The 26,008-nt window shown below is 38.8% G+C and overlaps 1 protein-coding gene across 1 annotated transcript in view; it reads left to right on the forward strand.

Moving 5' to 3' along the window:
* The first annotated feature begins 1,642 nt into the window (after window positions 1-1,642).
* Window positions 1,643-26,008, forward strand: part of OGT (O-linked N-acetylglucosamine (GlcNAc) transferase) — a 52,378-nt gene continuing 28,012 nt past the window's right edge. The window contains exons 1-14 of the mRNA XM_081080854.1: window positions 1,643-1,789; window positions 4,542-4,722; window positions 5,534-5,777; window positions 13,136-13,204; window positions 16,457-16,573; window positions 19,045-19,124; window positions 19,655-19,850; window positions 20,102-20,242; window positions 20,827-20,927; window positions 21,073-21,226; window positions 21,314-21,415; window positions 21,609-21,788; window positions 22,785-22,943; window positions 23,447-23,536. Coding sequence (XP_080936980.1) covers window positions 1,753-1,789; window positions 4,542-4,722; window positions 5,534-5,777; window positions 13,136-13,204; window positions 16,457-16,573; window positions 19,045-19,124; window positions 19,655-19,850; window positions 20,102-20,242; window positions 20,827-20,927; window positions 21,073-21,226; window positions 21,314-21,415; window positions 21,609-21,788; window positions 22,785-22,943; window positions 23,447-23,536 — 1,851 coding nt within the window. The 5' untranslated portion in view covers window positions 1,643-1,752. The remainder of the gene's footprint in view (window positions 1,790-4,541; window positions 4,723-5,533; window positions 5,778-13,135; window positions 13,205-16,456; window positions 16,574-19,044; window positions 19,125-19,654; window positions 19,851-20,101; window positions 20,243-20,826; window positions 20,928-21,072; window positions 21,227-21,313; window positions 21,416-21,608; window positions 21,789-22,784; window positions 22,944-23,446; window positions 23,537-26,008) is intronic.

Raw genomic sequence — 26,008 nt, forward strand, 5'->3', positions numbered from 1 at the left:
CTGTCTCAAAGAAATTGAAGCAGAACTTAAGGACTTAGGTATTTTTTAATGTGGTCACATGGCTAGGTAATATAAACGTTTTTGAATAAAGTAACTGACTTGGTTTCTTAAGGATTTTTTTAAATAAAAAGGCTCTGAGAAATCCAAGTTGTTGCTTCCCTTGGTTTATAATTCTTTTTAAAAAAATATGTTTTTATTGATTTCAGAGAGGAAGGAAGAAGGAGCGAGAGAGATAGAAACATCAATGATGATGCAAGCATATAGGCACACAGACAACAGGGGAGTGAGGGCATGAGTGGGGGGATGGGGGTAATGTGGGGATAAGGACACATATGTAATAACTTAATCAAAAAATTAAAAAAAAGAAACATCAATGATGAGAATCATTAGCTGCCTCCTGCACACCCCACACTGGGAGGATTGAGCCCACAACCTGGGCATGTGCCCTTGACTGGAATTGAACCCAGGACCCTTCAGTCCGCAGGCTGAAGCTCTATCCACTGAGCCAAACTGGCTAGGGAGGTTTATAATAATTTCTTCCTGATTTGGCAAGTTACCAGAACAAGAGATGAGGTATAAATACTAATCTGACAAAATGTCTACACAGTGGACTTGAAACTGCAGGAGGATCATAAGAGCTAATTTGTTCAAGGAACTTGTGGAGGCAATTCCGATTTAATGTAGAGGTGTGGTTTAGGTAGATAAGCAAGTGAGTTAATTTATCATTGTTGCACTGCCTTGAGCTAAATGAAATCACCAATTGTGAGGATTTGCAAAGCTATTGGATGGAAATGAAGTCACAACTCAGAAAAAAGTCATGAATTTTGAGGAATATGAATCATCCTTAATATTGTTATGGCTGTGTTTGGAGTGCAAATTCTCAGCATGTCAGTGAGTTAGGAAGCAGTTTGCCTTAATACTGTGGGCAGAATTATCTAAATACCAAAATGATTTTGAAGTTTTGGGCTGAATGACCGAAATCTGAGATGTTTGCATTCATTTAGCCCTGTGAAAGGACCAGTCTTTTTTCATCAAAGTACTTAAATCAATGGTTGAAGTTAGAAGAATTAAGACGTGTTCAAATTGGAACCTTTAATCCCCATCGTTTTGAACAGTTCAGTCTTTGAAATATAACCAATTTATATTTACTTGCTCTACTAGGCTTGTAACTGTCCGTTTTTGTAGGAATAAAGTTGATTAAACTTTTGTAGATGCCTTTGGCATTTATGTTATCATCTACCTTCTTGGCTAAGTAATAGACTGTACCACTTTGGCAAACATGTATTAATCACGTGAGTTTCTTTTTAACCTTCCGCCTCACTGTTAAAAAACTTAGCACTCCTGATCTAGACAGTGCCCTAACCCCTAGCCAAAACGAAAGGGTTACTCCATTGCGCCTTCCGCACAATCTCGTTCGTCGCAATGGACCCTGCGCGGAAGGTTACGCGAGAGCTCCTAGTCATTTTGTAGGTGCGCTGTTGTCCCGCTCCTTCCGCGCTGGTACTTGATTGTAACAGAAAGTAGTTCCGGTCCGTGTTGTTTCGGTGGAGGAGCCATCGCCGCCATTTCAAGACCGTGAGAGTAGATGGCTAACCAGAGTTCCTAAGGTTCGGAGACTAAGTGCTGCCTCCGCTCAAGCCTCCCAAAGCACTGGTGCGGGAGCTGCTCTCTCACTCCTACCTCTAGAAACATTGCAAGTAGTGGTGGCATTGCAGGACTCAACACACCCTTCTTGCTCTCAAGAAGCTCCAGATGGCGTCTTCCGTGGGCAACGTGGCCGACAGCACAGGTACCGGTGGTCGTACTACCTTGGCAGACGCCCTGTTGTTGTCTTGCGCCGTTCTCTGCCTCTCATCCCCTGCCTTCCCTCCAGCCATCCCCATGACATCAGTGCATTGCTGAGCTTACCGTCGTCTACCAGCATCTAATCGGGTTTTCCGCTGTCGTCTGCTCCGCAAACATTTCCTCTTGCTTCCCCCGCTCTTTGCTTCCTTTCTTGCTTTTCACTCTCACAAAGGTCCTAGCTTTCCACGCTCTCGGGACGCTTCTGTCACCAGTGCACGCTTAGAATATTTCGGAATGGACTGCGTTGGAATGCCTGTCCTTTGACTCCCCGTCGCTACCGTTTTCTTCCTAAATTTAGCTCACGGCCTCTCTCTTCCCCCTTTTCACATCCCTCTTCATCCCCCTTACTGCCCTTTATCCTTAGCCCGATTTGGTCCTCTTGTCAATCTAGGGCGGGGGTGCTAGTCTATGTAATCATATCCTCACTTTGCATCACCCAAGGATGAGCAAAAGCTCCTCGGTGTGCTGCAAGTCACCTCAAGAAGAGGGGACATTGAGAAGCACCCCCTGGGCAGTGCCTTACTGGTGTTCCTTCAGTTGAACAGCCCCAATTTAGATTGGAAATTTCCAGGGGTTCCTTTTGCCAGCGCGCAATTCCACCAGCTGCCCCAGCCTGGATTTCCCACCCCGCGCTCCCTCCCCTCCCGCGGGGAACCACACCCTTTCCTTCGTGCTGTGGCCAGCCCTACGCCCGCTTCCTACCCTTGGGGAGAAACCACCCGTGCCGGTTCTTTGGCGATGACCACCCTGCGGGCCGAATTCTTGCTTTGTGTTACTTTCTCCCTGTATTCCTCCGCCGCCTCCTCTGGGTCTTCCATTCCATTCTTGAGCTCGGTATCTCTTATTCATAGGGTGCGTTTTTTTTTTTTTAAGTTTTCATCCTGCTTGAAGAGTTTGTAAAGCAACTGGAGTGTTAGCTGCCCTTTTCGACAATTCAGTCGAGATCATTTGGTACTAAAAATAAGAAAACAATCAAATTATAGGAGTGTCCTTCAGCTGCCTTTCCCTATTGAGGCTGTTTGGGGCGGGTGGGGGAGGGTGGGGATTGGGCTACAATTCTAAGCTTTCCCATGAGGTTCTTTTTTGTTGTTTTCTTTTTGTTTCGCAACTGAGATCTGTCCGGGATTTTATTTAATATGTTTGGGGATTGTGAAGTAAGTAGTAGGCGAATCTTCAATCGTATTTTATCCATGATTGTAGGTAGTGAAATTAATAACTAGTATTCCCCTCCCTCCCAGGTATTTTTAAGATTTAAGGTTTCCCTTTTTAATGTGTTATTTTATTTGAGGGAGTTGTCATTTCAAGTGTTAAATAAATGGCTTTGAAAAGTTGATAATGTTTTGAAATAAGGAGCTGAGAAGGTCTAGAGACTTGTCTGAAATGTAATTTTCTAGTTTAGTTAGAGCTACAACATCCCCCAGATTTGGATGCAAGTCTTTCTGCTTTGTGTTCTGGTCAACTATATATTCTCTTCAGGAAATTGACTTTGCTTTCCTGTATATAGATCACTTGTCAGCTCTAATGATTGGGGGAGCTTGTCTCTAATTTGAACTGGTTACTGTGACATTGGTAGAATTTAAGGAATTTGTACATGGTTTCCCATTGTAACCATCTAGTGAAATTCCAGCAATGTATCACTGTTTAAAGTATTAAGTTGAAACTTAGATGTGTTTCCCCCCCTTCCTCTGGGTTTTGTCATTATGTATCTGAATTAAGTCACTGTAGTAGACACAGCAAAGTGCTTTTATTATTCATTGTGTTGCACTTTGTCAAATGGTTTTATATTTTGTTTTCCTATTCTTTAAAAAAATCATTGCAGCATTAGGTAACTACTTGATTTATATAGGGTTATTTGCAATTTCTTAATCCTTTAGTTAATGTCAGGGCTCTTTGGAAAATGCCAGTGTTAAAGCAGCATGGATGGGATTTAGCTAATTTGGTTTCATCATGAGTATGGGATGGTAGAGGAGCAATATAATCTTGGGTCTTTATTTAAAATGTTTGATGACCCCTTTAAATATATTTGCTCTTGACAGATGAATTCATTTTGTTTATCAGCTGTTTTAAAAATAGCACCTTGACTTTCAGTCCCCCGCCTTATGCTTGTTTCTGGTATTGCCCTTAATTTAAACAAATTAAGTTGTGAAGTATACAAAACGTCACTAAAATGTTGAGTTTAAAACACATCTTGTGTCCCCACCAAGTTAAGAGATAGTTACCAATACTCCTCCCTCCCTGAAATCCCATCTAAAACATGGGAGAAAGTATTAAGTTTCCCAGTATGTTATTCTGACATTATTAAACTGTTGTGACCTTGCAAATCATGTTTTTGTATTTTGTTTCTATATGTTAACTGTAAAGAATAATGTTTAGTAAATTAGTGAATCTTTAAATGCTACTTCTGATTTGTAACTTAAAAATGCAAAATATTTATAGCCATAAAATTTAATATTATTTGAAAGTAAATATTTCTATGTACTCTGGGAAAGAAAGTTAATAGATCAATTCTAAAATGTTACTTCTGCACCTGATGTTAATTATGTTAATAAATAATGTGCAGAACACTCTAGTGCTTTACATAGTTTCAAGCGTTTTCATCTTTAAGTTTAATAGACCATGTTTTTACATTTTTTGTTTGCATTTCTAACTTTTTGTTTTCCCCCCTCCTTCCCTCAAATGTTTTGATGATTCTCCAGAACCAACGAAACGTATGCTTTCCTTCCAAGGGTTAGCTGAGTTGGCACATCGAGAATATCAGGCAGGAGATTTTGAGGCAGCTGAGAGACACTGCATGCAGCTCTGGAGACAAGAGCCAGACAATACTGGTGTGCTTTTATTACTTTCGTCTATACACTTCCAGTGTCGAAGGCTGGACAGGTAGGAGATGGGGTACCTTCTGGTGATTGCTGCCTCTGGTGCTGAGCTTGAAAAATAATACTTAAATATTTGAACTTGAAATGTTTCCAATACTGGGTTTCAACTGAGCCACCGACGCACATCTGTCTTGTCCACTTGTGACATGCCCAGCTGCCAGTTTTTCTCCCTCCCTTTTTGGTGATGGTTATGTTATCAGTATGACTACAGACCTTTTCTAGATTTTTTTCCACTAACTCTGCTGCTTTCTTAGCTCTGTTCAGGTAATAAATATTCATAGTATACATCTGACCTTCCAGCCTCACCTTTGTAAGATGTGTCATCTTGAAGGACAGAATACTCAGAAATGATGCTGTATATGCTGTGGTAGGAGTTCTTAGTTATAAAGACCATCATTAAGTTATATGCTACTTTAGATAATCAGTTGAATTAATCATAATCAGTTCTTATATCCTTTTAATAAATTATCATTCTGGTTTATTTAGACATTAAAAGGTGTGTACCAACAAATGGAAAGTGAGACTCATGCACATAGCATTTTCATTCTTGATCTTAATGATCGTGGTTTACAATGTGGCAGTTTGGGAATAAGACTCTAGTAAGAATTTTATCTCATAAGGAAAAAGAGCATTCCAATTTGAAATCTGAATACCTGCACATTTGAAAAGAGTTGATTTCCAAAATTTTCCTGTGTGCTAGTTTAAAGATAATGTTACTGTTACATAATTAGCAATAGCACATTGAGCTGTTTATGGGCCATACCTTCTTTCTCTAACATGCATACCCCTGCATCAACACTTTTCGCCTTTTTCAGATCTGCTCACTTTAGCACTCTGGCAATTAAACAGAACCCCCTTTTGGCAGAAGCCTATTCGAATTTGGGAAATGTGTACAAGGAAAGAGGACAGTTGCAGGAAGCAATTGAGCATTACCGGCATGCATTGCGCCTCAAGCCCGATTTCATCGATGGTTATATTAATCTGGCAGCCGCATTGGTAGCAGCAGGTGACATGGAAGGGGCAGTACAAGCTTACGTATCTGCTCTTCAGTACAATCCTGTGAGTACAATTTTAATGGTTATTGTTTTCCCTTCACAAAAGCCCAGAAAGAAGTACAGTTTGATACCTCAGACACTAAAATAGGTTTTTGTGTGGAATAAAGTCAAGAGTTTAGAAATGCTTGTCTACTCAAAATGGTGAAATTGCTTTGATCAGATCTGCATCATGTTTTTTTAAAATTTGTTTTATCTAGTAAGTTATATTAAAAAGCATAAAATTGCCCTAGCCGGTTTGGCGCAGTGGATAGAGCATCGGCCTGCGAACTGAAAGGTACCAGGTTTGATTCCAGTCAAGGGCACATGCATGGGTTGTGGGCTCCGTCCCCAGTGAGGGACTTGCAGGAGGCAGCCAATCCATGATTCTCTCTCATCATGGATGTTTCTATCTCTCTCTCCCTCTTCCTTCCTCTGTGAAATCAATAAAAATGTATTTTTTAAAAAAGCATAAAATTATCCTTATTGCAGGAAACTCTATTTTTATAGTGCCTGTAACAGTACAGAACATACGACATTGTTTTTGGGGTTTTGATTAAATTTGGATAAACTCTGATAGGTGTTTGCAACAGTTAATTGGTTTTGAAGGAATAGTGGATGAAGGGCTTTAATCTGTAATATAAATTAGTTACCACTAGATGCCAATATGTGGATCAGTGACATGAGAACTAGGCTGCAAAATTCGTTCCTCAATATCCTATTCTCTTTTCTTTCAGCATAATAAGAAATGGTAGAGTTGAAGTAATAGTGTCCACCCCAGGCTATTGGATAGTTCTTAAATTCTTTTTGGTGAAAATTGCAGATGTTTTCTGGGGACACAAGAGTAAGACTTGCCCTCAGAACTTTTGATGTGGTTAGGGATAGAAGATAGATAGAAACTTAAGAGGTAAGTGATAAAGAGAGGAATGGAAGGAATCCAGAAAATTTTAAGAATACATTTCCAAGCTGTGTTGTCAACATTTAGTTTTGCAGCAACTCTGGAAATGGTTTATAATGAACTGTTGTAGCTACCATTTATTGAAAGTTTACTCTGTGCTCAAGACACTGTCAGTTACTTCAGACGTTGTTGATCTTACATAATGCTCACAGTGAGCTTCAAAATAGATTATGTTCAATTTTACCAATTAAAAAAATCCAGACTTGGGTTATGTAATTTTGGGGGGATCACACAGCTAGTAGTGGTGAAGGGGATATTAAAACCTGAGCCTGAATAAAGCAAACATTCAGGAGAGAAGAAATAAAAGCTAAAAAGGGGATGATGTGCCCAGAGGGCATGCACTCCTCAAGGCAGCCCCAGTTGAGCACAATTTGAAAACCATTGATTATATCCTGCTCTCTCTTAACCCCTATTTTACAGGTGAGGAAACTGAAAGTTTGATTTAGTAGTTTGCACAAAGATCTGAAATCACTTTTTCTTATGACATCTATTAAGTTATTTTTTCAGTTAATTTTGAGAGTGTAAAATTAAAATTTTTTTAATTCAGCCTAGCCGGTGTTAGTGGATGGGCGTTGACCTATGAACCAGGAGGTCACAGTTCAGTCAGGGCACATGCTAGGGTTGCATGCTCAGTGTTGTTCAGGAGTCAGCTGGTCAATGATTCTCTCTTATCATTGATGTTTTTCTCTCACTCCCCCTTTCCCAATCCTCTCTGCAATCAATAAAAATATATATTAAAAAATTTTTTGTGTGGATACAGTGAAAAGTCTCTCAGCTTACCCTTCTTGGAGGTAGCCAATGAAACCAATTTCTTGTGTATTCTTTCAGAGATATTCAACGCATATATATGTAAATTTGAGTGCATTTTGTAATTTTTTAAAAGGATAATTCGAATTTTATTTGTATCTACCTTTGACATGTACAAAAACTCTCAGCTCCCCACCTCCTTCATTTTGTAATTTTTATTACAGTACTATCCATCTAGTTACCCACCAAAAATGTTGGCGAACCATGTCGTATTTGCTGCCACTGAGGCTTGGACCCTGTTCTTGCCAAGGCTCAGAGCTCACTTGTGCACCTAGTTGTCACAGTTAAGTTCTTTATTAATCAGGGTTGGTTTCACCCTTCACTTGTTTATTGAGTGTAAGCTCACGTGTGCCCTCTTACACAGCTGTGGCTCCAAACATCTTGAACTTTGATCCCCTTGGCTCAGGTTTCCAGTTACCTACATGTGTAGTACAGCATTGCTGCTCACAGTATACCAGACCGGAGGAGTATGATGAGGAGGGAAAACTGAAGTGGGAGACAGAACCATGCTTTTCAATATGTAACTTGTTAATAGGAAGCTTATCATTATGCCCTTCCAAAGAAGTAAGATAGCACTAAAATAAATCATGGGACTGCCCATTGAAGGCATTGAGGGAAGGCATTGAATAGCTATGTATTCCCATCTGGTCCAGTTTCTACTAGTGGAAAGTGCTGCTTTATTTCTCTGTCTTTGCCAGTAAGAATGAAAAAGGGATTGTACAAACTGCCTTGATTTCACCTAAATATACCATAGTGATCATTTTTCAATGCATTGAAAGATATCTAGTCTCAACTAGATTTCCTGTCAAATGCCTTTATCAGTTCAGTACTGACATAATCTTGGAGTCTGTTCTAAATTGTGTTATTGTTGGCAGTGCATTTTTGGCCTGAATCATAGATGTATTTGGCATTCTATGAAAAATACTTGAGTAAACTCAGGTTATTTTGGTTTTGCAAAAGTAAAATGTTAAAAGTAGTAATCTTGGTAACTTGTTTTCAGCAGTGTTTACCTTTTTTTTATTTTGGTTAATCTGCACCTGAGGGTATTTTTTCCATTGCTTTTTAAATTTAAATTTTATTTTTTAAAATATATTTTTATTGATTTCAGAGAGGAAGGGAGAGGGAAAGAGAGATAGAAACATCAATGATGAAAGAATCACTGATCGGTTGCCTCCTGCATGCCCCCTAATGGAGATCGAGCCTGCAAACCAGGCATGTGCCTGTGACTGGAATTGAATCAACTGCTCTATACACTGAGCCAAACCAGCTAGGGCTTCATTGCTTTTATTAGAGAGAGTAGAAGGGAGGGAGAAATGTAGGAAGGGAGGGGGAGGGGCAGAGGGAGAGGGAGAGAAACAGAGAAGCATTGATGTGAGACACATCAATTAGTTGCCTACCACATGCAGCCCTGAGACCCGGCCTGGGATTGAATCTGCAACTCAGGTATGTGCCCTTGACCTGGAATCGAACCCAAAACCCTTTGTTGTAAGGGTTGACACTCTAACCACTGAGAACACCGGCCAGGGCACTGTTTATCTTTTTAAGTTAATGGTATGTCAATTTAGAAGTTATTATGTGACTTGATTATAGAACTTACTTTTAAGAGAGCTATTTCATATTTTTACATTTTGAATTATCTCTTATAATGTTGGATGATTTAATAATTTCACTAAAATTTTAGTCCATTGTATATGAAGGTGCTATTGTAGCTGATGATTTTTCACATAATGGCTCATTAGAGCTGTCCATACCTTGTGATTCCTTTTATGAATTATGTGTAAAATTGTCCTAATGGCTATTTATAATCCTTAGTTGCTCTAAGTAGCTCTGTTTCTGAGTCTATTGGTTGGTAAACCATTGCTTCTTATTTGATTGTGGATGCATAACACTAAGAGCTACAGGCATGCTGACCATCATGTATTACTGTCACATTAAATGTTACTTATCATGTTAATTTTATTGTCGCTAGCTACACTGTATATTTCTATATATTTCTATTCCTCTCTGTCTGCTGTTTAAATTTGCCACGCAAGTGTCATATTTAAACAGCAGTGTGGTGGTTGCCAGAGGATCGGGGGGGTTTGGGTGGTGTGCACACAGTACAGAACAAAGATCTTGTAACATAGAAATCACCTGAAACTTATATGATCCCATTAACCAATGTCACTCCAATAAATTTAATAAAAAATAAGTAAATATTTGAGTGCTTATTATTTGTACAATGCTTTGTTAGGAATTGGGGAGATGAGTTGGGAAAAGTTGTGGATTATATTACGAGAGACTATCTGACCCAAAAAGATAAAAGGTGTGAGCTCCTTGGATGATTATCGTTAGAGAGTACTAATCAGAAGATTTTCTTGAGTGCTTAAACCTAAGCATTCTGTAGGAAGGTAAATAGCAGTAGACTTCCTTAGCTGAAGTGGTGAGTCAAATATGAAGAAGTGAGTGAGGTAGAGGAAAGTCAATTGGAAGATTTAGAATGAGTAGAGAGGCTGAGGAGTTTGAATTTAATATGATAGGCAGTTGAGAACTATAGGTTTTTATCAGCCTGATTTTACTTCATGTGTATATGTGTATATAAATGGTGGGGGTGGAGTGGGGTCCTAGGAGGAAACAGATGCTATCTTAGGAGGGGTGGATATGCAGGACATTTTTACTCATTTTCATCTCCTTAACATTCATTGTATTTTCCCTTGTCTACAATGCTCTCCTCCTTTGTCCATTAGAGTCCTACTCATCCTTTAAGGCCCAGCTTAGATTTCTTTTTGAATTCATTTACTTCTCTAAAATTCTTTACCACCTTGTGGGCATTTAATATGCCTTGTCTTTCCACATTAGATTGCAATCCCCTCTAGGGTAAAGATTCTATTTTCTTTTCCCTACAATTCCAGGCATATTATTGAATTGAATAAAGGTTTGCATAAGAGGCAATAACCTGGGAATGGATAGAATTGGCTGGGTTTGAGAAATGTATTCTCTTAGCAGACACTTTTGATTTTAATAAATGAAGCAGAATTGATGTCTTAGATTTTAAACATTTAGGAGAATAGTGGTATCCCTGACTTTTCTAGAAATTAACTGTTCATGCATAAGGTTTAGATCCTCAGATGAGAGAGTCAGATTTCACGATATGTTTTACCTTTTTCTAAAACTGCCTTATCGATTATCTTACAGTAATCTTGAAGATAATCTACTTTTAACTATGGTTATTGTGCTAATGATTTAGTGTGGTGCAGTGGATCTAGATGATATAACTAAATATAGATACACTGTCAAGACTTGGATGGCAGTTATCCAAGAGTTTATAGAAACTAGAGGGTAAAATTATGCAACAGTTGGCTACAATATACAGCCCATTAAGGTCATTGTTGGAGAATTATTGCAAGACTTACTATTATTACTCAGAAAAGAGATAGGAATTGGTAAAAGTCCAAAGCTATATATAACCACAATAATCTGGTGTAGTAGGAACCTGTATGAACAGATCAGATTGTTCAGTCATGGTTTGCAAAAACATAAGGATAACCTTAAATTTTAGGGGGAAAATCATATAAAGTAGATAGGGAGTTATAGAATTCATTACTTCTGAGAGTATAAATAGGGTTAAGAGTTCTTAGACTGCCCTGGTCAGGTGGCTCAGTTGGTTGGAACATTGTCCAGTACAGAAAAAAAAATTGCGGGTTTGATTTCTGGCCAGGGCACATACCTAGGTTGCAGGTTTGATCCCTGGTCAGGGCACATGTGAGCGGCCACTGATCTGTGTTTCTCACATCAATGTGTCTTTTTCTCCCCCCCCCCCCCCCCAAATCAGTATAAACATATCCTTGGGTGAGAATTAAAAAAAAGTGCTTAAACTCATTAGGGGAGGATAAATCTGTAATAAGATCAATGATATGTATAAATGTTTTGAGAATTAGTATCAGCCTTTTGTGCTTGAGGTCACTGGAGACAATTCTCTCCCCAAACACCAATCATTGCTTGATGGGCAGATAGATGGGTAGATCAGGGGACTGACCCAGTATGGCCAACCATAAGGGTGTTCTGTAGCAAGCTATTCTTTGCTGGCTGATTTTTGGTTCACCTGATGGATGATGATAAACAATCACAAAAGCTGTTGATCAGTAAAATTAATCACCTGATTAAAATACATTTGCATATAGAATGATAGATGTGATGATACTTTAACACAGTTGACAAAATTTCACTTTCTAGGATTTAATTTAAGGCTCTTCCACCCATGGAACAGTTTGGAATGATAAACTTACTCCCCATTGCTAGTGTCTCTGCTTGTTGATGGATAGATTTGATTGACAAAGATAAACAAGGACATACAGAAATTTAAACTCACTGTTCTGATGTTTCTTTTCATATTAATGAATGGACTGGTGAGTCAAGATGACTAACAACACAATTATGCTGCTAATAAAAAGCAGAGTCAACTGCTTTTCATTTATTCACCCATTGAACTCTAAATGGCACTTAATACTAATGAGTAATCTAGTGGCAGGTGCCAGGATTGAAGCTTTGATTGGATGGTAATCCTTTTTTCTAATGGTGAAATGAAGGCAGGGTTTCTAAATATGCCTGACAGCATAGGGGTAGGTTAGCTGATAGCTAATCATGGCTAAATACTCTTTTTTACTATGGAAAATTTTTGGTCTTTAATATGTAGGAGTGATTCATTATAACTATGAATAAAATAGTTGAGCAAACATTTGATTTAAAAGTGTTTTTATTGATTTCAGAGAGAGGAAGGGAGAAGGGGAGAGAGAGAGAGAATCATCAATAATGAGAGAGAATCGGCTGCCTCCTGCTCCCCCCTACTGGGGATCGCGCCTGTAGCCCAGGCATGTGCATGTGCTCTGACTGGGAATCAAACCATAACCTCCTGGTTTATAGGTCAACACTCAACCACTGAGCCACAGGGACCAGGCTGATTTTCTTTTTAACATGATTGATATTTGGGGAGAGGAGAAGCTATAGTAAGGCCCATAGTCTTTTGTCTGAAACTGTTGGGATCAAATGCATTTCAAAATTCAGAATTTTTAGGATTTTATTTTTTATTTTTTTTAAATATATTTTATTGATTTTTTTTTTTTTTTACAGAGAAGAAGGGAGAGGGACAGAGAGTTAGAAACATCTATGAGAGAGAAACATCGATCAGCTGCCTCCTGCACACTCCCTACTGGGGATGTGCCCCCAACCAAGGTACATGCCCTTGACCAGAATCAAACCTGGGACCCTTGAGTCCGAAGGCCGACGCTCTATCCACTGAGCCAAACCAGTCAGGGCAGAAAGATAATATCATACATGAAACTCCTAGGTGGGTCTGGAATAGCACCTTCTAGTAAAACACATATTTCTGCAGCAAAAGATATGAGTATTCACACTTAAGTGGGATCAATAAATTCTGTAAATTGTGCCAGTTTTGGTCAGGCTTAATCATCAAATACGTTTTGGAACTTTTTGGAATTTGAAATTGAGGATGAGGGATTGTGGTTCTGTACTTATATTTGTCAGCTTTAGTTGACAATAAATTGGAAGCTAGATGCATAAAAGTTATTTCAAGATATTTTTTAGTTGAGAAAGAGTATAATTAATGACTATCTCTGGGTTTCTAGGATTTGTACTGTGTTCGCAGTGACCTGGGGAACCTGCTCAAAGCCCTGGGTCGCTTGGAAGAAGCCAAGGTAGGTGTTTGATAGAGCACATTTAAACATCAGTGTTATGAAAACTTGTACTTTTTGCCAAGTCTTCAACTCTTCATTGAGCTGTCTTCACAAAACAGTCCTAAGAAACTGAGGAAAACTGACGGCATGAATCGCCTCAGACTAGAGCAGGGCCAGGCTTTGGCATATCTGTTCTAAATCTGGGGGTAAAGCAAGAACCTGAACATCTTGGAGCCTTTCTGCTGAGCTAGATCATCTTTATAACAATGGGCTCCGACATGATCTTTTGTGGGAATAAATAACATTCCTTCAAATCTGAGGCTTGCCTGCTGGTGACAAGCAGAGCGCCTGTGATTTGGCTCAAGACTCCTTATGATGCAGGTGCCATTGAAAATGCTGCTCTTCTAAGTCCTTTGTGGCTTGTAAGTGGAGAAGAACTTCATCCAAATGTTACCCTGTAATACTGGCATTTAAATTCTTATTTAACCTTCCTCCCTTCATCTTCCTCACCCTTTTTACAGTGGAAGAAAGGCTGTTAAAATGATTGCAAATTAATAATTGGAACATCCTGCCCCTTCTTGTCCCCACTCCTTCCTTCAAGTTCCTTTTCCCTCTTTTCCAATCCTAGTTGTCTACTTTTTTTCCTTCTTTACTTCCTTCTTTTATTCCTCCCTACCCCACCTCCTTAAAAAAAAAAAAAAGTCAGGACAAAGCTGGTTTGTTTGGGAAATGGACTGATCGAAAGAAAACTTGCCGAAGTGGAAAGGTGGCTTTTAGCATTCTGTGTTACCAAATAATGAATTTGAACACCAGGTTGGGTTATTAAAGCATTTGGTATAATTTTAAATTAAATTTATAAATGAAATTGTCTTGTTACAAGCCACCTTACGCAACCGCGCTGCAGGGGTGAGGAGTGGGGAGAAACCAGAATGCTTCTGAAACTCCCACCTGTTGCTCTGAGCCCCACGCGCATGCTAATGCGTGGAGTGTATGCGCAGCGTAGCTGTCTGTTTGCCTGCTTTATCCAGGGAGGGAGAAGGCTTTTTAGTATCATCTCATGTTCAAAGGCACTAGTTTTAAGTGCATAGTTCATAAATTCTGCTGACACTTTGGATTAACCTTATGTTGGTTTCCAGCTAATGAATTGTAATTGATTTTAATCTTAGCTGATAAATCCAATTGGTAATTTATAGAACAAATATTTGATAAGCTCCTATTAATTGTCACCCCACCAAGCGGACAGCTAACATGAATTGCACTTCACTGCAGCTTTAGAGATCGGTTTAGGCTGAGACATTGCGCCTGCCTTAGGTTGCTGACTTCTTTATTTCAGAGCTCTGGAGACACCTAGTTTGAAAAATGTTATTCTGTTTTTGTGAGAACTAGTGAACAAGAAAATACTCTTGAGTGAAATGCAATGTATTTCTTTTGTAATCAGTGCATTTGAAAATTCAAGCCAGCATATTCCTAGTAGATGGAAGCAAATTGAAGTTGTCTTTGTAGAAAATGAAGAGCCTTTCTTCCAGTAAAAATCCCTGCTGTATGCAGTAGCCCTGATTAACCCTCTCCCTTCTGCATGTTTCCCATGTTACAGACTTGAGACTGTCCTCATTCCCATATGTAATAGACATCCAAAGAATTTCAATTGCTTTGTTGAACTTTTACTAATGATCTTGTTTTTATTTTCTCTCTTGTTTTTGGTTTTTCACCATTGATATTGTATTTAGAAGGTTTCAGGTGGGTGAAACCTCCTATTCCATGCGTAAGGTGCCTCGCTGAAGGGAGCTCGAGGCCTGGATCTAGGGCAGACACACACCTCCTCCTCTTCCAGCAAGGAACGCACCGAAAAGTCACATGATGAGAAATATGGTAACGGGTTTGTAACTGCCACAGCAAAACAATTTGCCTCCATGCCTGAATCTTCTGTCTTGTGGCTTCAGAAACAGCTTAAAATAATTTTATTTACAAGCAAGTTATGTAAGAGAATGTTTTAAATTATAGCCACAATTCTGTCAAAGATAAGTAAAAGTTAATTGATATTAAAAATTATTAGATAATTTACTAGTAAAAGCTTCTAACTCTTCTTGTTGTTCATTTTTTTCCTTTTTTCTTCTTTGTTTGGATTGCAGCATTCTGCTCTTCTGATGATGCGCTGTGACCCTGCAGTAGCGCAAAGGCTGCGCAGCGTTAATGCGCAATGCGTGCAAATGAGCCCCTGTGAACGGTTGACTAGATGAGTAATCTGATTGACTGGCTCCCTCAGTCCTATTCTGTAGCCTTTTTGGATAAAATTGGGTTTTAACATACTTCAAGTCCCAACTAATCTCATTAAACAAATATTCTCTATGGGCCTGTCTAGTAGATTAATGGATCTGGTTGGCCGTTTGCTGCGTCTAGGGGTGTTCTATGTAGCGCAGCAGTTCGCAGCGATTGCGCAGTGCGATGCTGTTAGGTTGCGCAAGCGACGTTTGCGCTCGCATTACAGGGACCTCAACCTAGGTGCAATCCTGTCATATGAGGTTTCAGCTTCAGTCCCTCTTGGGAGATAGGGACATTGCAAGGATGTAACTTATACCCTGGGTTTATATCTAACTTGGCAGAAAAACATTTTTCTCCCCATAGCATAGTTTTGATGTTATTGTTTAGAGCAGCATTTCCCAAAATGTGTTTTATAGTATACTAAGAAAATAAAATGCCAAATGAAAGAAAAGATCTAGGATCAGCTGAGATCAGGAAACCCTGTGTATACTATTAAAGGCTTAGGGAAGTCCTGTAGTAAAGAAACCTGTCTTTCTAATTTATTTGATCATGAAATACTTTTTTCCATTGAAACCTATTAACACCTCAGAGAACACACTTTGGGAAACAGGTGGGGTCAGGGGGCTTGGCCTTAATTAAATGCGCCCTCTAGATATCACTTGAAAAGATAACGAGTCCTTAGGTGCTCAGATAAGAGAAGTCTAGCATAGATTCTTAAGGCAGCTGACTTCCCAGATAAGTCCTAGTGTAAGGGCTGGTCATTGGTTGGCAGAACTGAACATGGTGGTTTGCACTTGGGTTCTGGTGGCGCAGGCGCAGGAGCAGCCAGCTGTGGCAGCGCATTAGTTTTGGCGCAAGCGAGCCTATGCTGCAGGGTCACTTTTGGCTGGTCAGAGAAGGAATAATGATATCACCTTCTTCCCTCCCCCCCCAATCTTTTTTTTCCCTGTACAAATTTTCCCCTTTTCCTTTACCTCCTTTCCCTCCCATCTTCTTTCATTAACCCCTCCTAAGGCATGTTATTTGAAAGCAATTGAGACGCAACCGAACTTTGCAGTAGCTTGGAGTAATCTTGGCTGTGTTTTCAATGCACAAGGGGAAATTTGGCTTGCAATTCATCACTTTGAAAAGGTTAGTCATTAAATTAATAATTGGTATTTATGAAGTGCTCATGTGTGCAAGGTGTTTTTAATAGAACTACATAATATGCTTTTACTTAACCAATCACATAATATCTTTGTTCCCTGACAGTATTATAGCATTTGCTGGATGGTATGTGATGTGGTAGTTTCCAGTTTTGCATTGAAAATATATTTTTAGTAATAAAAAAAATCCAAGCAGCTTTACTGTAAAGAAGCAGGGCTTCTTGGTGAAAAGGCAGATTCCAGATCCAGGGTAAGAAATGTACAAAGTAATCTGGAGTGCCTTGTCATACCAGAAAGCAAGGAAGCTTTGATATATTACTTTGTGTCTAAAAAGACTCAGGAGGCAACTGGAAGAGGCTTCTATTGGCTAAAGATGGGACTTGAGTATCAGTAGGAAAAATAACAAATATATTAAAACTTGTCAGATATGTTTAAATCCATGAATTCATAATTCTCAAAAGAAATTCATTGATCACCTTTGGAAGATAAGGAGCAACTCATTTCGAAAACTGGTTGAAAAGGGAAGAATAAAACATGTCCTTCCTCCATTGTGTAAACTGGACCTCAGGATAACCCAGTAGTTGATATGGGAAAGTTTCTCTTTATAGAAATATTCCAGCTAATTAGTGAAGAAGGAATGATAGAATCAGAGTATCACCATTAATAGATTTAGGAATTTATCAGTGGCATAAAAGAGACAAACAGTCAGAGATTGTGTACCTTGTGATGGAAGTAAATAATTGCAGTAGGGAAGTAGCCTTGCAAAACGAGGAAAGAACCCAAATCTGATTAAGCTTGTAGTTTTAACTACCAATTTATAGGAAATACATGGGACAGAGAAACATGTTAAAGGACATTGTAGGGATGCAATCAGCAAAATCCAGTCCATGAGAAGCTGTATAGGACAGTGATCTGATTTCTTGAACCAATTACAGGAGTAAAAATGGATAGCTAAATTAAACCTTTAATTTTAAAGATTAAAAGAACCTGACAAAGTCATGTTGACAAATTAGATGGGTTTTATTTGGATCCTGAATCAAAACTGATAAGGAATTGTGCCAATGAATCGATACTTGATATTAAGGAATTACTGTCAGTTTTGTAGGTGAGATATTTGTATTACAGTTATGTTGGGAGGAAAAAGTATTCCATTTAGTCCCTGAGGTACATTTTGGAATATTTTCAGATGGACTGATATGTCCGGGGTTACCTTCAAAGTGATCTGGGAAGAGTGGGAGGTAGGTTGGAATTTAGACTAAATAAGATTGAACATGATTAGCCATGGCTAGATAGCTCAGTTGTTAGAGCATCGTCCTGATACACCAAGGTTGTGGGTTTGAGCCCCAGTCAGGGTACATACAAGAAGCAACCAATGAATGCATAAATAGGTGGAACAGCAAATCGATGTTTCTCTCTCTCCCCCCCCCTCTAAAATCAATTTAAAAAGAAGATTGGACATGATTAATTGTTGAAGCTGGATAATGGAGACCTGGAAGTTTGTTATATTCCTCTGCTTTTGTATATGCTTGAAATTTTTCATAGTAAAAAGTTAAGAGTTCTGGGGGTGGACATCTATCACTAGAGACAATCTAAGTTAAGTGCATCACTTTACTATATAGTTGGCATCTAAGTGAAAAGGAAGTGTTCTTTATGAATCTTTAATGTATTCACAGTTACTTACTACCTTTACCTTTTCACTGTTTCAGTTAAGGTTTGCAGTTATTACACCTCTCTTGCTCAGTGATTGCCTACCTTGGTTGCACACCAGGACATCCATATAAAATATATGGATGCCAGGACATATCTTTTATATGGATGTCCTGGCCCTGTCTTCAGAGGGTCTGATTTAAAAGGCCTGTGATGAACCAGGCACCTTTTAGGTGAATTCTTATTATACTGCCCAGGTTGAGAATCACTGCTCTAGATATATCTGGCATATTTTAAGATAACTTCAGAACTATCTGGATGAGACCATTTAATGGTTAGTTTCTTCTTTACGTAATGTATCTTATTGAGTATACCACTCTAATTACATAGCTTGCTAAGGTCTTACTGAGTATATAATTGCAGTTACTGAGATACATATATTCTTTTTCAGTTAGAGTTCGCTGCTTCTTCCTGTCATTATATAAGATTTAGGCTGATTAATCATTAATAAAATAGGGTCAACAATTAGAAGTATTCAGAAAAATGAAATTGGAGTAGTCCCAATTGAAAAAACTTCCCTTCAGGATATACATTTTTTTATATTACATGAGAAGTTATTTGATAACTTTGAGATTTGTGAATAGGGAATAATGAGTAGGCACTAAAATAATTGGGTTTTAAAAATAAATAAGATTTAATGCAATAGAAGTATAATTAGAGGTCTCAAATGTTCTCAATAAAAATTCTTAATTGGGAAGTGAATCTGAAATCCTAACTTGCGCTAAGTAACTACTGTCTTGTAACTTTCAGGCTGTCACCCTGGATCCCAATTTTCTGGATGCTTATATCAATTTAGGAAATGTCTTGAAAGAGGCACGGATTTTTGACAGGTGAGAGTATGTTCTATTTGATAATTTTCTTGAGAGCTTAGACTGAAATTATGACAGGGGTCTATTGAAATACATTTTCCTTTTCTAGTATGCTGCTTTTCCCTGATCAGGTCTGCTGGTTACCTTTCATTTATAGGTATTGTTGCCTGACTTCATTGTTGGCTTTCCACAGAGTCTTTATCCTCACTTTGGAGTTCAGTTGAAATTTTATTGTAAAAATATTGACATGGTTATCTTTTAGACTAACTTAGTCCTTTGATCTGATTCAGAAAGCTAAGTAAATCCTGACTTTTTTTAGTTGTTGTCAAAGGAAAGTCTATTTCTTAGGTGGGAATAGAAAACTTTTCCGTGTAGAAATATATTTTATAAAGGTGCAATTTTGATTTGAGGTTAACTATAGTATAGCATGAATTAATTGTAACTAATTACAATTAATTGATATACTTATGTATAGTATAGCATGAATTAATTGTAACAAAGCATCCGTTAAAAGTTAGTCGCATTTTGTGTGTGTGTGTTTTTATTTACAGAGCTGTGGCAGCTTACCTTCGTGCTCTAAGCTTGAGTCCAAATCATGCAGTGGTGCACGGCAACCTGGCTTGTGTATACTATGAGCAAGGCCTAATAGATCTGGCAATAGACACCTACAGGCGAGCTATTGAACTGCAACCACATTTCCCTGATGCTTACTGCAACCTAGCCAATGCTCTCAAAGAGAAGGGCAGTGTAAGGATTTTTATTCAGTCTATTTCTTTGTTATGTGGGATGATTAAAAAAGTCTTTTTTGTACATATTGTATTAAGTATTGTGGTGATAAATTGTTTTCCTTCAGAGTTTCGGTTGAGAGGAAGAAGAACAAAAATATTTTCTGGAATCTTACCAGCCATTAGGCTTAACCAAGCAATTATTAGAATAATATCATTGGTAGTTCTATGATTCGTCTGTATGGGTTTTGAATAGTTTGCTTTGTTTTCTAGGTTGCTGAAGCAGAAGATTGTTATAATACAGCTCTCCGGCTATGTCCCACCCATGCAGACTCACTGAATAACTTAGCCAATATCAAACGAGAACAGGGAAATATCGAAGAGGCAGTTCGCTTGTATCGTAAAGCATTAGAAGTATGTTGAGGATGGTGTGGCTGGGTATTTTGTCAGTGTGATAGTAGAAGGAGGGCTGTCAAGTTTGCCATGTTAACTACCTCTTTTGTAAAAATAGTGGTTGAATCATTCATTGAACCGGTAATTGAAAACCTAAGGTATGAGTGAGGTCCTGTGTGACATTTAAAAATTCCCTACATTGAGTTTCTTTTATGGGTAGATGAGATCTGCATAGAAAAATAGAAGAGTAAGCTACATTACAAGGGATGTTACCACTTAAGTATATAATTTCAGTGCCTGATGGCTGTAATGGTGGTTAGTAGGTATGGTAAGAGTTTGGAGCTGAGAGATTTTAGAGGAGAGAGATGCTGGAGTGATCATCATAAACTAAGATGAAGAAAGCTCTATCTCATTATGTTTTGAAACAAGGAGAGGTATAAAATAAAGGAAGAGGTAGAATTTGAGCTCCTTGGCTTTGGAGTATGACTAGGCTTGGAGAAACTGGAGAGAAGTGAAGGGATATAGACTTGAACAAAGTTCCTGTGGTAAGTCATCATTGTTGTTTTAGCAGGTTTTTGAAACTCAATTTTCTTGACTCTTTATAGGTCTTCCCAGAGTTTGCTGCTGCCCATTCAAATTTAGCAAGTGTACTGCAGCAGCAGGGAAAACTGCAGGAAGCTCTGATGCATTATAAGGAGGCTATTCGGTAAGATGCTCACAGTCTTTATTTTTCTTTCTTTTAAACTTAAATATTTGGCATTTGGCATGTGCTACAATGATAACAGATTAAATTCACATTACAGGGGGTTAAAGGTGTTTGTACCTGATAAAACCTGTGTTCTCTTCTTTAGAATCAGTCCTACCTTTGCTGATGCCTACTCTAACATGGGAAACACCCTAAAGGAGATGCAGGATGTCCAGGGAGCCTTGCAGTGTTATACCCGTGCCATTCAGATTAACCCTGCATTTGCAGATGCCCACAGCAATCTGGCTTCCATTCACAAGGTACTCCTGTGTATTGTAATATGTACATCTTAGCATGTAATGTTTGATTTTACGACAAAATTTAGCCATTTCACTATTTATTTCCAGGATTCGGGAAATATTCCAGAAGCTATAGCTTCTTACCGCACTGCTCTGAAACTTAAACCTGATTTTCCTGATGCTTATTGCAACTTGGCTCATTGCCTGCAGGTAAAGAATAACAAGCCAATAATTGGCTTTCCATGTTGTAATCACTTTTGTATTGTTATGTACCATATTAATCAAAGCCTGCCTGGAGACAGTGTTTTTTTAAATGGTTATTTGACATTAGGCCAAAGACATATAAAATGTTAAATCTTGGAAAAGGGTTTTCTATATAACTTATTTTTTTTGCCTCCTCTAGATTGTCTGTGATTGGACAGACTACGATGAACGAATGAAGAAGTTGGTCAGCATTGTGGCTGACCAGTTAGAGAAGAATAGGTTGCCTTCTGTACATCCTCATCATAGTATGCTATATCCTCTTTCTCATGGCTTTAGGAAGGCCATTGCTGAGAGGCATGGAAACCTCTGCTTGGATAAGGTGCGCCTCTTTTGTTTTAATTTTTTTGTTGTAAAATACATACAGAAACTACATCAGTCACACGTGTTGCTTGGTGAGTTACTGTAAGGTGAACACTACCCAAGTTGAGAAATGAAACCTTGTCAGCCACTCCAGAAGCCCCTTCTATTGTGTCCTGTTTCAGTTAGAACGCAGCCCATCCCACAAGGTGGAATTCTTAAATGAAATACTTACAATAAATTGTTGGTGTTTTCCTTTAATTTGAAAACCGTAATGTTCATTAGATTCCACATATAAGTGAAATCACATGGTATTTGTCATTTTCTGACTGGTTTATTTCACTTAGCATGATATTCTCGAAGTCCATCCAATGAACAAAATAAACAAGCAAAATAGAAACAGGCTCATAGATACAGAGAACAGACTGACAGGTGTCAGAGGGGGTGGAGATTGGGGAGATGGGTGACAGAAGGAGACTTTACTTTGGGTGGTGAATACACAATACAATATAAACTTGATGTATTATAGAATTGTTCACCTGAAACCTATGTAAATTTATTAAATGTCACCCAAATATTTCAGTAATAAAAGGAAAAGCCATAATGTTTAATAAAATGTTGATATTTTATACTCACTTTTGAGAATTAGAACACTACATACTTGATCAAAGGTGAGAATTTGCTTGGCAGAATATATTGGACTGCAAAATATAATTCTATTTGTTTTTTTAAAATGCTTCCCTACACAATTTTCTAAAATCCAGGGTTTGTCATGCTCTGTCTATACTGCCTCCTTCCTACAAATTTTAGATTTGCTCAGGCTGTTTCTGAGGGAACAGGTGAAAGTATGAAGCATATTATATAAACTACTAAGGTTGCATTGAACTGGCTATATGAATTAAATGAAGTACTGTGTGTAAACCATTCCTAACAGGAGTGAGGTGCAGATTTGGTGGTGTGTTTTTAAGTCATTTTTTCTAGATGAAAATTTCTAACAAGTATTGGATTCCATTGGTAGATTAATGTCCTTCATAAACCACCATATGAACATCCAAAGGATTTGAAGCTCAGTGATGGTCGACTGCGTGTAGGATATGTGAGTTCTGACTTTGGGAATCATCCTACTTCTCACCTTATGCAGTCGATTCCAGGCATGCACAATCCTGATAAATTTGAGGTAAGATTAGTGTTTCCCTAGAGTCTCTATCTATCTATCTATCTATCTATCTATCTATCTATCTATCAGTCCAGTGCCCAAACGGCAGAACGACCAGAACGACTGGTCGACCAGTCGCATGACATGCACTGACCACCAGGGGGCAGGTGCTCAATGCAGGAGCTTACCCCCTAGTGGTCAGTGTGCTTCCACAGCAGAAGCAGCTGCTCGGCTGACCAGGATGAGCGGCGCTCCCACAGTGGGAGCAGCCACTTAGAGGGTGAGTCCACAGCCGCTCAGATGACTGAGATGAACTGAGTGGCGCTCCCACAGTGGGCCGATCCCCGCATGCCATACCCCCACCAGTGCTGAATCCGTGCACTGGGCCTCTAGTTTGTTGGTAAAATAAACCAAACAAACCCCACAGTGGTGGCTTTATTGTAACCATTAGATGTTAAGCCCAGTGTTTTTTTGGAAAGATTGGAGACAAAGTTATTAAATATACTGTGGTGCTGTCTTTTCAGGTATTCTGTTATGCCCTGAGCCCTGATGATGGCACAAACTTCCGAGTGAAGGTGATGGCAGAAGCCAATCACTTCATTGACCTTTCTCAGGTAGGTGAAATGCTTACACTTCTTTTTGTCTTGAGCAAATAGTGAATAAAACTATTCTCATATAGCTTGTATTTTTCATGACAAGTATTTAACCTCAGGTACTACCTATGGGCACTACCTATGGGCAATTGCTTTGATCTTATTTCCCTAATCTTATTTCCTTTTAATCAGCATGGATTTTGCTGAGGCTGCAAATGAACTGGAAATGTAGCATGTTTGTGCTTGGACATAAAACTTTTCTGGGGATTCAGTCAGCACTTGTGACAGTAGATACTTAATATTAATTGAATGAATTGAACAAAATGGTGACTTGGAAGAAGAATAAATAAATCATTTTAAAAATGGTTCCTTTGGCCTTGGCCAGTGTGCTTAGTGGTTAGAGTGTCGGCCCTCACACCAAAGGATCACAGATTCAATTCCCAGACAAGGGCAAGTACCTGGGTTGCAGGTTAGACTTCTAGGCCCCCCAAGGTCGGAATCATATGGGAAGCAACTCTCACATTGTTGTTTCTTCTCTATTTCTCCCTTCCACTTCCCCTGCCCTTCTCCTCTCTAAAATCAATGGAAAAAATATCCTCATCCTCAGGTGAGGATTAACAACAACAAAAAAAGATTGAAGCCTGTGGGGGAATTAATTTACTAAGGGTATAGACAAGAGTTATTTTTTATAGACTTTATTAACCACTTTGGTGACTAATAGTGATACCCAATATATAGTATGTGTAGTAATTTGAATATGAGTCTTTGAAGTCTTAGCAGGAGGGTTGTGAGACTTGTCATTTAATACTTAATATTTACCAACATCTTTTGCAAGATAGCTGTTGTTTTTAAAGTATATCTTGATGAAGAGTTGGACTATGTGACTGAGAATCATACTGCCCTCCACCTTTGAGGTCTAAAGAGACTCACTGCTTATTGACTGAAGTCTAAACTCTTCAGTGTGGCCTTCACAACTTGGTTTGCCAATACTTTTCACCCACCATTCACCCTTATGTATACCTATACCAGTGGTTGGCAAACTGCGGCTCGCGAGCCACATGTGGCTCTTTGGCCCCTTGAGTGTGGCTCTTCCACAAAATACCGACTTCTGCGCATGGGCCACGAAGTTTCAATCACACTGTACATGTGTGCCCGCATGTGGTATTTTGTGGAAGAGCCACACTCAAGGGGCCAAAGAGCCGCATGTGGCTCGCGAGCCGCAGTTTGCCGACCACTGGCCTAGTGTAATCAATACGATTGCTTCATGGTAGCTTAGCCTATATACTCATAAATGAATAGTTATAAAATTTTTGTGGCATGCAGTATTACAGTCATATTCAAATCAGTATTGGAAACATTGTTACATTATTAAAAAACCACTTACCTTAATTATAGGCTGATAGGCATATGGTAATGTAATTCTTTGAAAGCAAAGTTATAAGGCAGTAAGTAAACAAATCCATTCTCAATTTAATACTGAATATCACTCACCTTATGCCTATTTATGGATAAACTATCCACTTTCATACAAATCTTGCACACCATATTCTATGTTGATGAATATGTAGGCAGTAATGACACAAAAGTATATTATGCAATTCTTGTCATTATTAACTGTACAGCAAGATAATTTACTATTCATTAAGTAGAAGTGGAACCATAAAGGCCTTCATCCTCATATTCACATTGAGTAGGCACTGGTGGAGGAGGAACGGGATGGGTTGGTTTTGCTGTCTCCAGTGGTAGAGGTAGAAGGGGTGGTAGGAGAGGCAGGCATACTTGTAATTCTTCAGAAATACATTTGTAATTTCTGTCTGCAGTTTTGCTTTTTCATTTCGCTAAAAATGTTTTACAGGGTACCCAACCCTTCCACTGTTTGCTTTAGTTTTAGTGCCCGTATCATAAAAGGGATCATGTTGTAAAAGAAGTCAAGAGCAGTCTTGAATAATTAGAACCCAGATTGCCTGATGTCAGTTTGTTTTCTGGCACTGGTTTGGAAGCACTCATCTCTATCAGGTCATCTTTTGTTAATTCTTCTGGTTTGGTGCCTATTAGCTGTTTAATTTCTCTAATATCCATATCTTGAAATCTTTCAGCCCCCTACCCCCATTTTTTTTGCCATATTCACAGTCTTTCATGATTTCCTTGATTGGCTCTGTCATGAATCCTGTGAAATCATGCACAACATCTGGACACAGTTTTCTCCAGCAGGAATTTATTGTTTCAGGCTTGATGGCTTTTATGGCTTTTTCAGTGACAATGGCATCTTCAGTGGTGTAATCCAGGGGTCCTCAAACTACGGCCCACGGGCCACATGCAAATACAAATATTGTATTTGTTCCCGTTTTGGTTTTTTTTACTTCAAAATAAGATATGTGCAGTGTGCATAGGAATTTGTTCATAGTTTTTTTTTTAAACTATAGTGCGGCCCTCCAACGGTCTGAGGGACAGTGAACTGGCCCCCTGTTTAAAAAGTTTGAGGACCCCTGATGT

The sequence above is a fragment of the Myotis nattereri genome (genome assembly GCF_964212035.1).
Source record: "Myotis nattereri genome assembly, chromosome: X".
In the NCBI taxonomy this organism is placed as follows: domain Eukaryota; kingdom Metazoa; phylum Chordata; class Mammalia; order Chiroptera; family Vespertilionidae; genus Myotis; species Myotis nattereri.